This window comes from Eschrichtius robustus, chromosome 10 (genome assembly GCF_028021215.1).
Source record: "Eschrichtius robustus isolate mEscRob2 chromosome 10, mEscRob2.pri, whole genome shotgun sequence".
Classification (NCBI taxonomy): Eukaryota; Metazoa; Chordata; class Mammalia; order Artiodactyla; family Eschrichtiidae; genus Eschrichtius; species Eschrichtius robustus.
In genome coordinates, this window is record NC_090833.1 from 19,792,895 (window position 1) to 19,808,852 (window position 15,958).

General features: G+C 52.9%; 1 protein-coding gene across 2 annotated transcripts in view; it reads left to right on the plus strand.

Annotated features, from left to right (window-relative positions):
- Positions 1-817: 817 nt before the first annotated feature.
- AKNA (AT-hook transcription factor) overlaps positions 818-15,958 on the plus strand; it is a 51,680-nt gene continuing 36,539 nt past the window's right edge. For both annotated transcript variants that reach the window (XM_068553485.1, XM_068553486.1), the window contains exons 1-2: positions 818-914; positions 15,190-15,576. In XM_068553485.1, the coding sequence (XP_068409586.1) occupies positions 15,303-15,576 (274 nt within the window). In that variant the 5' untranslated portion in view covers positions 818-914; positions 15,190-15,302. The remainder of the gene's footprint in view (positions 915-15,189; positions 15,577-15,958) is intronic.

The window sequence follows — 15,958 nt, forward strand, 5'->3', positions numbered from 1 at the left end:
TGTGGCTCTGTGCGACCCTGCACAAATGTCTTAACTCCAGGCCTCCCGTCTGCCACTGGGCGCGTTCCAGAAGGACACGCAATCTCCCATATTTGAGATTTTCAGTCCTGGAGCCTGGATCTACGTCCGAACCCCTCGGGGCGGGACGTGGGCTGTCGCCTTTCTGCGATTGGTGGAGCTTCCAGAGGCCCCGCCTCCCAGGGCCTCGCCCTGGCCGTCACAGGCCGGCCTCCGGGATTATGCAAAATATCGCCGCCCCGCCCCGCGCCCGGATTGGAGGCCTTTGTTTGCCGCTCAACTCCGGGAAACCACCCGCGCGCCGTGGCGGCCAGCAGGTGAGACGCGGGGAGGGGTTCGCGGTGGGTCTGGGGCGGGTCCTGGCCTCTCGCAGGGTCTCAGTTTCTCCGTCGGCGGAATGGGGAGGGAGAGTGGACAGCATGGGTGGGCTCCGATCCACAGGGACTGCGCAGCTTTCGGCCTCTCCCACGTGGAAACCCCTGAGCACGGGAAGGAGACGGATCGCCGCCCCGGGAATAGGAGGGAGCCCTGGACGGGCTATCAGGATCCGAGTCCAAACGCCGCCGGCCTACGGGTTGCGCAGTCTCTACCCTCTGGCCTCAGTTTCCACCTCCGCGCAATGGGGGAGTTTGCTTTCTCTCTCTCTCTCTCTCTGTCTCTCTCTCTCTCTTTCCAGCTGGGGCTGGTCACCGGGAGGGGAGGGGTCCCGAGGGAATCCGGAGGTGGTCCTTGGCTGGGCCTCGGGCTGTGTTTGGGTTGGAGGTGTGGCCCGGGTAGCTGTGGTTACCGGGGAGGTGGGACTTCTCTGTCCTGGGATTTGTGTGATATTCGCTCACCCGGCAACAACCTGCGCAGCCTGACAACTCGGAGCCGCGCGCCCTCCCCGGACGCCTAACGCAAGTTTCTTTTCCTCTTTTTGGCAGGGGTACGGAGGTAGAGCAAGGGCCAGCATGAGGGTGGGCAGCTCCGACAGTGGTAGGAACTGGAACGAACTGCAGGAATAAGGCCAGCCTCTCTTGGTACGAAGATGGGGAGACTAAGGCCCAAAGAGGGTCTGAGACTTGCCCAGGGGCGCGCAGCGGGGCGGCCGCCGAGCTGGCCTCTCCCCTGTGTGATGGGTCTGGCACAGGCAGAGCCAGAGCCTTCTTGCTGCGCGACTTTGGACAAGACTCTTCCCTGTTCCTTTCCCTGGCTTTTGTTGAAAGAAATGACAGGTTGGAGTGGATCATTACCTACGTTTGGAAAGCTTCTGCTTCTCAGTAAGAAAGTTGGAAAGGAAAATTGCTGATAACAAACCTGGGCTGTTTTGGAGCTGAGAAGAGAAGCTGAGATTGGCTGCAGTGAAAAGAGACATTGTTTCTGCCCTCTAGAACAGAAGGAAAGGAAATGACTGAAACTGAAGCATGAAGGACTGAGGTTAGATACATATAGGGACTTCCAAAGCGAAATTTCGAGGCACCTCCTTTGGAGTTGGTGGGTTTTATTTTTTGGCTGTTGGTTTTGTTTTGTCAAGAAACAGAATTTCTACCTATCCATTTGATGGGGCCTACGTCTGGCTTACTTACCAATAGGGGATGGACCCCATGGTCTTTGGAGGATTATTTGGGTTTATTCCCAAGGGCGGTCTCAGTTCTTCAGAAAGAGGGAGAAGGTGCCCATGTGAGGACTTTAGGCAAAGACCCAAAGTCCAGTGGTTTGCATTTGAGACATGTGATTTGGGTTGTTTCTTGCAAGGGGGTTTCATCAGCTCTCATCAGCCTGCAGAGTCCGCCAGAAGTGCCAGGGTTTCCAGAGAGACTGGGAATGGTCCCGGCACTGTGGCTGTCATGCTGAGAGGGTGTTTTGGAAACTGGTGCACACAAAGGACATTTCAATTTACCCCCATGAAGTGGAGAAGAAAGACTATTTTTTAAGCATCCAGCTGAGTCGCCAGCTGAATTTCAGGTCCTTTTTATGTTTCCTCAGTCCAGGAGGTGGGACAGATCTGGAGACTGAGAGTTAGAAGAACTTGGATTGAATCCTCAGCCTGGCTTCAGTTCTGAGTGCCTCAGTTTTCCCCTCTGTAAAATGGGAATGGTAATGCCACTTTAAGGCTCAAGTGAGTTGGCATCATAGAAAGTTTTTAGGCTACATTTTAAGTTTGGAGATGAGGAAACTGAGGCCCACAGAAAGGAAGGCATAACAACAATAATACCGTTGATAATAATAGCTAATGGTTATGGAATGCTATATTCCAGCCACTATGCCAGGGGTTTTACTGCATCGAGTGAGGTCTGGGAGGGCAGGAGCTCTTGTCCATCTTGTCCCCAGTCACCCTCCCCGTGCCTAGTACAGAGCCCTACACATAGTAGGTACTCAGTACATTGTTGTTGATCACCTAGTGTTCACATCATTGCCATAAGATGGGTGCTATTGTTGTTTTCATTTTACAAATGAGAAGCTTGAGATTCAGAGAGGTTAAGTCACTCATCTGAGGTCACACAGCTCTTCACTGGGATTAGTCGGTTATTACTTTGGGATTTGCAGGGGTGTGTCATCTGGTGAGAGCTGATTGTGTGCATCTCTTCCCAGGGCTGTGTTCAGTGATATTGTGTTGGTAGCTTGAAACTGACCATAATAAGGGTATTTACATTATAGAAATTAGTAAATGCCACATTCAGAGCTTTTTCTTTTTCTTCCTTTCTCCCTTCCTACCTTTCTTCCTTCCTTCCTTTCTTTCTCTCCCTCTCTCCCTCTCTCTCTCTTTCTTTCTTTCTCTTTTTCTTTTTTCTAATAAGAGAGCTGCATGTGAAGGGTGTTGGGTGATGGAAGACGAGCCTTGCTCTGCATGGCAGCCAGAAGTTGGAGGGTTCCTGGTGGTACGGGAAGACCAAGGGGAGCCAGGCCAAAAGGCCTGCACCCCACTACAGCTCCCCTGAAGTGTGGGATTTTGGAAGGAAACTTTTATGAGATGAGGCTCCTAATCTGTGGTGTGAGTTGTGTAGGGCAGCAGCCTTCTGACTTGGGAACAGGTTGTTGAATTCCAGGCCAAAATGTCTAGCCTTTAACCTGAAAGTGACAAGAGCCCAATTTGATGGTCTTTAAGCAGGGAAAGGCTTGGTCAGAATGATGCTCTAAGATTTATCCAGCAGCATGTCCTGAAGGGACTGGAGGATGAGTTGGGGGCATGGTGGCCGGGAAGAGGCCCCGGTTGATCAGGGGAGCCAGGAGGAGACTAACAGCACCCCTGGTTTTCTGAGCACCTCCTGTGTGCTAAGACTGGCAAACACTATCCCATTACTTTACAAGCATGTCCCTGAGGACAGTGTTACCCTCAGGCTGTAGATGAGGATATAGAACATATGTTAGGAAACATATCTGAGGTCAGAACCACCAGATTTGGACCCAGGCCTCTCTGCCCCCAAACCCTCACATTTTTGCTTTCTCAGTCCCTCCTGCATTCCAGCCTACAGTCCCATATTGGCTCTGATCTTCCTTGCCAAGTGTCAGCCAAACTCCAGCTCGGCTGCAGAGAGAGACCCCCTGCTCTCAGTGGTGGTCTTGTACCAGCCCCCTGGATCCTTGCCAGCATTCCTCCCACCCCCCACTCCAAGCTGAGCCTATTGTGGGGGAGGGACCAGTGAGCAAAGCCAGAGTTGGATGCCCAGCTGTGAGTCTTCTCAGTCTTGGGACCACAGCCAAGGACCAGGGACCGGGAGGGGCCTCAGGGTTCAGGAGGCTGCACTCAGCCCCCCACCCCTCAATCAGGGATTCATTCGGAGGGTAATGCTTTACTTGTGGGTGCAGATCCAACTCTGCCCCTAATGTGCTGTGTGACTTTGGGCAAGTTGTGTAACCTCTCTGAGCCTTTTCTCATCTGTTAAATGCCCGATTATGAGGCTCCAATCAGATCACACATGCCATGTCCCAAGATGTTAAGAGTGGCTAAGGTAGGGATTGCTTCCTTTCCTTTTTTGTGATCTTCACATAATCCTACATGTTGTATAATGGCTATATGTGCCATGTGAAAAAGCACATGGTGTCAGAGTCTAAAAAGAGGAAGAGAGAAGTTGTGGGATGGGGATACAGAATGTCACAGAATGTCAGAGCTGCCAAGGCCCTCAAACAGCCCAACCACTCTTCCCAAATTTCATAGGTGGGAAACCGAGGAGGGCCAGGCCCAAGGTCTCATCAGAATGAAGCCCTGCACAGACGTGCAGCAGTGGCTTTTGTTTGTTTTGCTTTGTTCTTTTAAGAATAGTAAATGTTCATTTTCCTCTTATTTTTTATTTTTATTTTTTTTAATTTATTTATTTTTGGCTGTGTTGGGTCTTCGTTTCTGTGCGAGGGCTTTCTCTAGTTGTGGCAAGCGGGGGCCACTCTTCATCGCGGTGCACGGGCCTCTCACTATCGCGGCCTCTCTTGTTGCGGAGCACAGGCTCCAGAAACGCAGGCTCAGTAGTTGTGGCTCACGGGCCTAGTTGCTCCGCGGCATGTGGGATCTTCCCAGACCAGGGCTCGCTCGAACCCATGTCCCCTGCATTAGCAGGCAGATTCTCAACCACTGCGCCACCAGGGAAGCCCTCTTATTTTTAAAACAACTGTTATTTTTAGAAAACACACATAAGGAAAAAGAGTAAACTTGCCTTAGTTTTCTACCTAATAATAATTATTGTAAACATTTTGGAGGAACTCTCTCTCTTTTTCCCTTCCTCTTTCCCTTCTCTTCCTCCACATTTTACTGTGTTTTTCTTTAACGGACTCACACTGGATACACATTATTTTATAACTGGCTTGTTCACTTGACATATCACAATTTTTTACATCACTTTATTGTCTTCTACAGTATGACTGTTAATCACTGCATAATATTCCTTTGAGTGGAAATATCATCATTTATTTTAATGATCCTCTGTTATTGGACATTGAGGTTGTTTCCAACCTTTCCACCTACTGTAAGATTCAGTCGCAAAGTGATTAAGATTGTAGTGTCTGGTTTCAGACAGCCTGATTCAAACCCATCTTACTCTGCTGTGAAATGGGCATAATAATTCCTACCTCCTTGGATTGGTATGAGGATTAAATAATGAGCTTCTAATCCATGGAAGGGCCTTTACATAATAGGCGCGCAATAAAGTTTTGCTGTTAGCAATGCGTTCCCATCACATGCACGTTTTTTTTGTTTGATTCTTTCCATGGAACATAAATTTGAGAGTGTGGGTGTGTGTGTGTGCGAGTGTGTGAGCATGAGTGTGTTTTCCTCAATATGACCACACCCTCCTCATAACCCATGTTTCAGCTGGCTGAAGAAGGCCTGTTTCCTCCCATCCTTAACGATTCAAGGTGGAAACACAGTTTCTAGCTGGGTCAGTGACCCCCAGACCTGGTTTGGGGGCCACAGGGAGAAGAATCACTGGGATATGCCAGCATTTCTCTCCACCTGGTTGGGAGGGCTGGCCGTCCGCTTTTGTGTAAAGGACTCAAAGCTTGAGCTGTGGTTGATATTAGGAGAGCCAGGAAAATTAAACTCAGTCCTGCAGGGAACAGGCCATATGGACATTTCATGAATATAGCCAAAGTCATTTATTCATGAGCTCTGTGCCAGTTGGGCACTGGCCAGGGCTTTAGGTACATAGCCTCATTGACCAAGGATCCTGTAAAGCCCCATTTTACAGATGAGGACTCTGGAGTTCAGAGAGGTTAAGTGACTTGCCTAAGGCCACACAGCTTTCAAGAGAGAACCTGGAGGCGTCTGATTATTCACGAAGCCCATGTGCCCTGAACACCTGCTCCCCGCAGCCTCCCATCAGCACAGTGTTTCTGCCTGTGTGGGCGAGTGGAATCAAGAACCCAGGAGATTTTATGCTAGAAGGTCACTTCTGATAACCTCAGAGAGACTCTCATTAAACCTCAAGGCTCCAAAGCTACAAGAGGGAAAAGCTTTTGTCCAGCATCACTCAGGCTGGAACTTGGGCCTCCACTTCCCAAGCCAGGCTTCCGTAGGTTCTTCTGGGTTCACTCCTGAAATCCTCCCCTGCTTCCTCCCCGCCACATCCCTGTGGATTTTAACTATGGGGGTAAATTCAGCAACCTGGGCAGGAAGGAGTGGGTGACCTTGGGATGGGTTTTCATTTCTTCCCCAGGGAAGGGAGATATCAGGAGCTCAAGGAGGGGCAGAGGGTGAAACAACAGCCTTCAGCCCCCATGAATCCTGAAGTCGCCAGCCCCTGGTTTCCCCCAGGATGGCTGAGAAGCCTGGTGGCTCCACTGTACCCCCTGGACCTCAGGACATCATATGAAGGAGTGACTGTTCAGGGCTCATCACATCAGCAAGCAATGCCCATCCCGGTCCTGGACTGTGTCCTGGGAGGCACGGGAAGACTTTAAGAAAGAGATTCACCTTCCCCACTTAGGTGGTGCTTAAGAATGACTGTGGAGGGAGGGAGCAGGGAGGGGGGGCAGTGGGAAAGTGGGTGAGAAATGGCCACCACGGTGTTAGAGCATCATGACCCAGGGGCTGGGGGAGCAAATGGCCAAGGGCTTACCGGGCTCCTGTGGTGAGGACTGGCAGGCTTGTGCAGCCGCAGCGCTCCAGGCATGCTTCTGATGGAAGTACTCAAGCCCTGGCAGTAGGGGCCAAGGTGTTTTGTTTGCTCTTTTGTTTCTTCTGGGTGACCAGGAACTAATCTCTTCCCCATCTCTGGGCCTCAGTTTGCTGACCTGTACAATGGAATCATACCCCTGTCCTGCCTCCTTCCCAAAGTGATTCTCAAGCATCTAGTGCTGTGAAGGATGAGAAAGCACTTTAGAAAACTGAAAGGCTCTGTGAGGAACCAGAGCCTCCTTATAAAGTTAGAACATTGGCTTAGTGAATTGCAATTTGTTGATAATGAACTCCACTCCCGATTTTCTGGTGCCCAGGTTATTAATAATCTCCACAGGCTACACGGTGTGAGCACCAAGCATGGTCGTTAAAGACTCGGGTCTTTTTGTGTCTGAATCTACAGCAGCACTCACCAGCTTTGTGACTATGGGCAAGTTGCTGCAGCTCTCGGGGCCTCTGTTTACCTACCTGTAAAATGGGGATGTCACATCACCCTCACTGGATTGATGTGAGGGCCACAAGCCAGGCTGGGGCGACTGGCTAGATTCAGTAGATCATCCAGCATGTGTTCACTGTGCTTCTCCTGTGTGTCAGGGCCTGTGCTGGGCACAGGGATGTAATGGGACACTTCACAGAGCTCCCAGTGGTCAGGCAGACAGACCTAACATCTAATTCCAAATGGCAAGTCCCTGAGGAGGGCACATGGGGCTGGGATCTGTAAGCTGCCTGCAAGTTACCAGGGAGAAGAATTGGGGTTGGGTGATGAGGGCAAGCACCAGGTATTTGTCCCAGGGACACCAAGGAGCCCCGTATTGCCCGAGCATGCTGAGGGCGAAGAGACTAGAGCGGCGGCCAGGGTGTGGAGTTTCATCTTCTTTCTCAGAGCAGTGGGCAACTAGCAGAGTGTTTTAAGCACAGAAGGGCCGTGTTTGGACACTTCCATTTTGGAAAGAACCCTTGGTGCAGGGTGAGGAATGGATTGGAGGGACCTAAGAGCTTTCCAGGAGAGGCCGTTGCAGAAGGCCACGTGGGGACGCAGAGATGGGATGGATTCTGGTGAGATTGAGGAAATAAAATCAATAGGAGTTGATGATGGATTGGTTTTGGGATGTAAGGGAGAGGGGAGTATCCAGGATGATGGTCGGTTCTGGCTTGTGCACTTGAGTGAAAGATGGGCCAAGCTGCATGGGGAAGGGTGGGTTTGAGGGTAGCAGTATAATGAATGAGCTCAATTTGGTTAAGTATTGATAGAATTTGGCCGTGGGTGGAGATGGTGTGCCGGCAGGGGGCACCACACAAGCCAAGGCAGGGAGGAGGGTTGGTAAGAAGTGGGTGTCAAGGAGATGGAACAGCGTGCACAGGAGGCTGTTCCCCTTGGGGTTTGGCAGCTGCTGCTAAGTTGGGTTCGGGGTTATCCAGGGGCCATGGGGCGTGCCTGGCATCAGCAGCCACCTGGCGTTGATGGCAGTGCTGCCTGGGTTAATGGCCAGGGAGGGAGGGTGAGTGAGTGACGGGGTGTCAGGGGAGCCCGCCCCTCACACAATGGCCCACATGGTCACCAGAACTGGCAGGGAGGGGCCTCATTAGGGTCTGGCTCTGTTGCACGTTTGGCTGGGCTGCGGGTAGAGTCCCACCACCCAGATGAGGGTAAAAGGCAGGGAAGGGGATGGGGGATAACTGGGATGAGGGCCGCCGGTTCTAGCTTTGCCAGATACTCACAAACTGACCTTGGGAGTATTCATTCATTCATTCATTCATTCATTCATTAGTTCGTGTTCCAGACCCCCGGCTCTGCACTTTGTAAGTGTTACCTCATTGGGTCTTGGCAGCAGTGCTGTGGGGTGGCTACTCTTCTTATCCCTGTTATAGAAATGAAGAAACTGAGGCTTGGAGAGGTGAAGCCTCAAACGTCACAGAGTTAGCAAGAGGTGGGGCTGGGATTTGAACCCAGGTCTGCATTGACTGTAAAATGCATTTTTCTCTCCTACACGGGTGGTTCCCAAACCTGGCTGCTCACCAGAATTACCTGGAGGGCTTTTTGGACAATACAGAGGCCAAATTTTCTCCTTTTTCTTTTTGTTTCCTGAATCAGAATCCCTGGATCCTGGGCGGGGCCAGAGTCGGGAGCCACAATGTGCAGGGACGCGACACCCCTCCGCCCTGCTCCTGCCTCTCCGTCTTGGCTCACTCTGCTCGGGGCACACACACTTGCCGTTCTCAGGGAAAGCCCCACTGGTTCCCACCTTGCCCTTTGCACTTGCCCTTCCAGAATACTCTGCCTTCAGCCCTTCTTGTGGCTTGTTCCTGCCCATCTCTTCCTTCTGGTGCCTTGTTTGAATGCCACCTTCTCACAGAGATCTTCCTGGCCATCCCCAAACTCTTTGCCCCAACCCGTTACTCTCTGACCCACAGATTGTCTACCAGGGCCACACATCCCAGTCACCTGGGACACTTTAAAATCGCTGATGGGGACTTCCCTTGTGGTCCAGTGGTTAAGACTCCGCGCTCCCAATGCAGGGGGCACGGGTTCGATCCCTGGTCGGGGAACTAAGATCCCTCATGCTGTATGGCGGGGCTGAAAGAAAAAAAAAAATCGCTGATGCCCAAAGACTGAGTCTATGAGTCTGGGTGAACCTAGGCATCAGTATTACCAAAAGCAGCCCATCTCACCCACTCTGTTTCTCTCCATGTTTGTTTATTGTCTGTGTCTCCACTAGAGTGGAGCCAGGGCTTGGCCTGTCTTGTGTCCTGCCATTGAAATTCAGTTCAATCAGCCAATTCCCCACCTCCATGCTGCCTGGAAAATCCCACTCTAATTACAGGCCCAGTTTGGGGCGAGGACAGTGGGTGGGATGGCAGGAATCATTGCAGCCTTCCTGAGGTGTTTAGTCGCATATTGGCAGACAGGACAGAGAGTCAGAGCTGGAAGGGTGCCAAGCAAGCATCCAGTCTGGGCTCCCATTGTACAGACGGGCACTGCCCTAGTGAGAGAGGGATCCTCGATCAAGTTCATGCCCTGGATGGTGGGGGCTACGGAGAAGACCCTCAAAGGGTTGAGGCTGCTGGAGACCTCCTTCCAGGCTCAGCATGCTGTGTGACCTTGGCCAAGCCTCTGACCTTCTCTGGGCTTTATTGTCCCCGGTCTGTACTTTGGCTGAGATGGTCCCAAGTTCTGACACTGGAAGCTTCTATGAGTCCTCTCCTGAGCGGAGCCGACCTGCAGAGGGCCTGCAAGGGGTTAAGCTCCTTCTGCTGCCTCTCACTCTGCACGCAGACAAACCCCCTCCTTCTGACAAACACTTGTAGGAAATCAGGCTGGGCGCTTCCTGCTGAGGCAAGGCGGCCTCAGCCGCAGCAGGGGCGGGGAGAGGTGGGGAGCGATGCTAGTCTGTGAGCAGCGACTGGGGCTGGCAGAGCGGCCTGGAGGCGGGCCAGGGCGCCATGGAGGCAGGGGGCTCCCCAGGTTTGGAACAAAGACTCCACATGCAGGTCCCCTGAGCCTGGGCCAGCAGGATGGTGGCGGAGCCCGAGAGAGGTGAGGGAGCTGAGGAGGGCGGGGGTTGGGGGAGCCGCCTTCCCCCTGGACGGGCCAGTCACAGGCTCTCTGGGACAGTCCGGGCGGCTGGACCAGCCCAGCCAGGAAGTTGCAGCTGTGGCAGCTGTATTACTTCTCTCTGGCTTAGGGGAGCCCGGCCCCCAGGGCAAGGGTGGATTTTGGGGGGATTTCCTCAAGCCTCAGGATGCTGGATCCCAGCCAAAGCTCTGATTCTGATCTCTGTGAACTTGGGCAAGTGCTGGTCCCTCTCTGTGCCCGGGATGTCCTCATCTGCACGTGGCGAGTTAGCCCCAGGGGCTGCTAAGGGGCTTCAGACATGATGCACGGGTGAGGAGCAGCCAGGAGACAGCAGGGGGTCCCCACTAAAGAGTGGCCCCTTCTGCCGAGTAAGGACAAGGAGAGGAGCCAGGGATGGGCCGGCAGACCCAGCCCGGCCCTTCAGGCTGGCGGGACAAGAGTCCGCAGCAGCAAAGGGCATCTTTCCTTTTTCTCCTCGGGCTCTGCTGCCGCCGAGAGAGCTGGGGGCAGGGTACGTCCAGAGGGGGAAGTGGCTGTGCTACACGGCTGGCGGGAACTGGTTTCTACACGGCTGGCGGGAACCCCTTGAGAACAGTAGGTCTGTGCCCTGCCAGCTGCTCAGGGAGGGCTGCCGAGTGTGGGGCTCTGAGCTCAAAAGCCCAGCCTTTCTGGAGGGGCCCAGCCACTTGGTAAGGGGGTCTTCCTTCCCCTTCCTCTCGCCGCCCCACCAAGTCTGATGGACTTGGTTTCGGAGTCACAAGCCCTGGATTTCAATCCCTGGCCACACTTCCGGGCTGCGAGGTCTTGTGAAAGGCGGCCACCTCTCTGCGGCTCAGTTTCCACATCTGGGAGATGTCAGGGACTGGGTGGGAGCAAGGGGGGTGGTGCCTCGGAGAGCTCTGGCTGGAGAGTGAGGGGCTTGGGAGGGCATGAGGAAGCAGAGGTGGGCTGCGTTGCTGAAGTTGGCAGAGGAGAACCTGGGGATTGAGCCATAAAGGGAAGGGTCTCCACTTTGGGACCTGGGGGCAGAGAAGCCCCCTGGGGGTGGCTGAACCACTCGGGAAGGGGACAAAGAGACCAAAAGGGTCTCGCAGACCCTCGAGAGAGCCAGCGGCAGAGGTGGTGTGGATGGAGGGAGGAGATGTACAAAAGGACGGGGAGTGGGTGGTGCCTCCTTGGGGGGCTAGTTTCTCCAGGGCTGGCAGGGCCCCTGAGCCCTGGAGAAAGCAGTCCCACAGGGACAGCCCAGCCCTTGAGGGGGCTTAGTGCTCACGGGGCTCTCTTGGACTCAGCCTCCCAACCCCACTGGGCCTTCACCCAACCCCACTGCCCCTCGGGAGCAGCCCTGTGCCCTCGAGAAGGCTGTCTAGAACCACCCTGTCTTTGGCCGCTATTCAGGGACCCCTGCCATAGCTCTCTGTCTAGTTCTGTTCATATGTCAGACCTCTGTGCCTTTGCCTGTGCTGTTCCCTCTGCCTGGAATGCCCTTCCTCATTCTTCTCCCCCAAATCCTCTTTGTCTCTCAGGCCCAGCTCAATGCTTCCTTCGACAGTAATCCTTCTGTACCACCCCCCCCCCCCATCTGAAATTCTGGGACGCTTTTACTCAGGTCTTTATTCCTCAAGTCTTGTGTGGTGCTTGGCACACAGTAGGAGGTCAGAGGTTTTCTTAATTTGCACCCACTGGGTGCTCAATATATATCTTTGTTACTCCGAAGTGGGACCTCAGGGAGGAGGAGGGGGTTAACTGTTTGGAGGCTGTGGCCCTCAGAAGCCAACAAGTCAACCAGGAACCTCAAAGTTCACTTAGCCCCTTCCCCTACCTCCCAGCCCACCCTAACAGGGCACCGCTCCCCATGGTTGCGAGAGCAGGTGGCATTTTCTCCATCTTACAGTGAGGAAAACCTAAGCCCAGCAGTTCACGGTGGAGCAGCACCAGGGCTAGAAGCTGGTCTCCAGACACCCTGCCTGCTTCTCTTTCACAGCAGCCCGGTGAGCAGGCGTCCTCATCCCAGCGTGAGGTCCGCGCATGCTTGGCACTCGTGTGTGTTTGTTGACTGACTGGCTGACCGACTGGTCCTGGACTCCACGGCACCCCGGGCTGTGGCGTGCGCAAAATGCAGAGCTTTTGCTCATGAGAGGCTCACAAGTTTGGGGGCCTGGGGAACATGTGCAAAACTCCAGCCAGTGACCGCAGCTGCCTCCAACCAGTGGCTTTCCCTGGTCACAGTGAGATCTCTGCAATGACTGAGTCATCCCAGGAGACAGGATGTTCCTCTTTGTGCACCCGAGGCCTCTGTGATTGGACGGGCTGCTCTGTGGCACGGCTAGAAAAAAGCCCTTTAGAAGTCAAAAAAACCCACACGCCTCCCCCAGCCACTTCCTTGGCGGAGGTTTCAGAAAGAGAAAAGCAAAGGCTTTTAGCACCTTCCACACCTGCCATCGTGGCAGGGTCCGGAAGGCCTAGTCAAGGTCAAAGGGTGGGCCTTGCCTGGGGCGCCGGTTTAAAATGCGGACTCCTGGGCCCCCGTCCCTTCAGGTTGACCTTAGGGATCTGCATTCTTAGAGGATTCTTAAGAGCACTCAAGCTGGCAGGGATTTCCAAGAGGGGTACAGGCGCCCCGAGAGGGTGCGGAAAGCAAGCATTAGAACTTCCTTTTAAAATATTTATTTTCTATTAGATCTTTTTAAAAATTCAATTTTAGATATATTTTTTCTAACACGTAATATATTCGTGTGAGAATGCATGCAGGTGATGTTATAAGAAATACACGTTAGGTATATGAGCAAATATATTTTTAATGATGAGTTGTGTGATTAAAAAAAAAAAAAACACTGGAGACCACTCACTGGGCCAAAATCGACAGTTCCAAATCTTGCTGTCACTAACCAGCTGGGTGATCTTGGTCAAGTAACTAATCCATGCTAAGTTTTAGTTTTCTCATTTGAAGAATAGTTTTCCTATGACCTACTTACCTGTTTGGGGTGAGGGCAGATCGAGAACAGGCAGTAAAGCTTCTAGCCTGGGTGGCACAGCGAGGGCCCAGCATACGTGGCGGGGGTCATGCGGAGGCTTACAGGGTGATCTGGGGGAAATTCAGGGAGGAGGGAGGAAGATTGTGTCGGGGGAAGAGGGTGAGGCCCCTGAGACCAGAGTGGGGACAATGTTAGTCCCCGTTCCTACCCCAGCCCTTGAGAAGGTGGCAGCCAATCCCTGGGGGACTCTCTATCCAGAAATAGTTGCCTGCTGACTTTTCCCAGCGATATGAACCAAGGCTCTGACCAAGACCCAGTCGCACACGAGGCTGCAGGGACAAACACAGGGCGTGTCTGTCCTGGGAGGCCTGGAGTTATTCTCACTGTCTCCACGGCACGGAGGGAAGAGCCGGGACCTGAGCTGCAAGGTAACCTCTCATGCCAGCCTTGTCCCGACCCATGTGCGGCTTCAGCCAAGGACCCTCTGCTCTCTGGGCCTCAGTTTTCCTGCCCGTAGAGTGGGTGCTTTGCATGAGCTCCTTGGGTGGGACCATGCCGCTGCTCTGTCAGCCTTGTGTTTCCAGGGCTCAGAGGAAGCGCTTGGGGGTGTTGGCCATAGCGGGAGGGGAGAGGAGATGCGAGGGAGAGAAGGGAGAGAGGGAAAGGAGGAGAGGACAGAAGGCAGGCAGGGAGGAGCCCTTCTGCAGCCATCCTTCCTGTGCCACAGGTCCCTGTGCAACCAGGCTCTCCCTCTGGTTCATTCTCCCCAGGCAGCCAGAGAGAAACTTCTAACTGCACCTCGACGTGCTCTCCCGTGGTCTGCATGCCCACACTCTCTGCAATCAGAGCCCCAGCTCCTGCCCCCACTAGCACAGCCATCGGGAAACCACTTACATGTCGCCCCCTCCTGCCTCCAGGCCTTGGTACTTGATGGAACCCCTGCCTGAAAATTTTTTTTTTAATTGAGATGAAATTCATATAACATAAAATTTAACCATTTTAAAATGAACAATTCAGTGACATTTAGTATACTTATAAAGTTGTGCAAGCACCACCTCTATCTAGTTCCAAAACGTTTTCATCACCCCAAAAGGACGCCTGTGCCCATTCAAGCAGTCACTCCCCTCTCCCCACTCCCCCAGCTAAAGCACTAGTCAGCTTTCTCTCTCTATGGATTTACCTATTGTGGATATACCGTACAGATAGAATCATACAGTATGTGACCTCTTGTGTCTGGCTTCTTTCACTTAGCATCACGTTTTTGAGATTCATCCTTGTAGCACGTGTCAGTGCTTCACTGCTTTTAGTGGCTGGATGATATTCCACTGTGTGGATAGACCACAACTTGTTTGTCCATCCATCCACTGATAGACACCTGGGTGGTCTCCACCTTTTGGCGATTGCAAATAGTGCTGCTAGGGAAGTGCGTGTACACGTATTCGTTTGAGTACCTGTTTTCAATTATTTTGGATACTGGAATGCTCTTTTCACCGGTCCCCCACTCACGATCTGAAATCTTACCCAAGAGCAGGTCAGGAAGGTTCCCAGAGGGCGTGGCCTCTAAATGGGACCTATCCTGACTTCCTGGGCCTGCGCTGGACCCCCAGGGCCCCTCCCCGTGCTTTCCCATCGCTCTCACTTTGATCTCTAGTTGCCGGTTGTTTGTCTGCTTCCTCCTGGGCCCTCAGTTCTCATGTGAGCAGGGCCTGTGCCCTGGCGCCCACGTGTGGAGCCTGGCACATGGTAACGGGCACCAGCACACATGGGACACCTGCTGTGTGCCGGCCGCTGGCCTCCTCATCCCATATCTCAGGTAATTTTATAAAACTCTTGAGAGAGAGAGGAATTATTACCCCAGTTTTACTGATGAAGAAATCCAAGGTGGAGTGATTTGGCCAAGGTCATGCAGCTTCAAAGGGGTGGAGCCAGGAGCTGAACCAGGGCTTCTGACTCCAGAGTTCCTGCTGGTAATCTCTGCTTCTGAAGAAAGGAGGGGATTCAAGGATTAATGCCTCTCCATTTGATTGTGTCCCCGACAGGCCACAGGCAGGATGGCTGGTGCTGAGAGGAGCCGGCGGGAACTCTGGTGCCCATAGGGGCAGCTCCATCTCCTGAAGATGAAGGGGCCCAGGTGAAACTCAGGCCAGGCCCAATGGCCAGCTCCGGGACGGAGGTCCACTGGGCCGAGTCAGGCCTGGGAAAAGGGCCCCGGCGGAGGCGCTGGGCCTGGGCTGAAAAGGGAAAGGATGCTGATGGGAGTGGCGCCTGCAGCTTGGTAGAAGAGGCACCCTTTCCCAGTGCCACCAGCCCTGAGCTCCTGGAGGACTTCCGCCTGGCCCAGCAGTGCCTACAGCCACTGGAGTGGGGCCCGGACTCACAGCCTGATGGGCGCCCAGATCCTGAATCAGGAGAGTCTGCAGAAGAGGGTGAGACCGACTCCCCTGCAATCCCACAGTGGTGTCCCCCAAACATTCGCCCCTTCTGGCAGGAGGCAGGAATAGAGAGAGTTTCAAAAATTTTTTAAGTTAAAATCTACGAAGCCTACAATTTAAAATTTTTTTAAGATTTAAATTATATAAACAATACTGTTCATTGCAGAAAAATCAGAAAATATAAGCCAAAGGAGAAAAAACTAAAAATTACTTATTATCCAGATAGCTGCTCTCTTTCATATGTGTGTGTGTGTGTGTGTGTGTGTGTGTGTGTGTGTGTGTATATATATATATATATAAATGTAGTATGAATATGGAACAGTATTCTACAAACTTTATTGTAACTTGCTTTTTTGTAACTTAATAGACATGAACC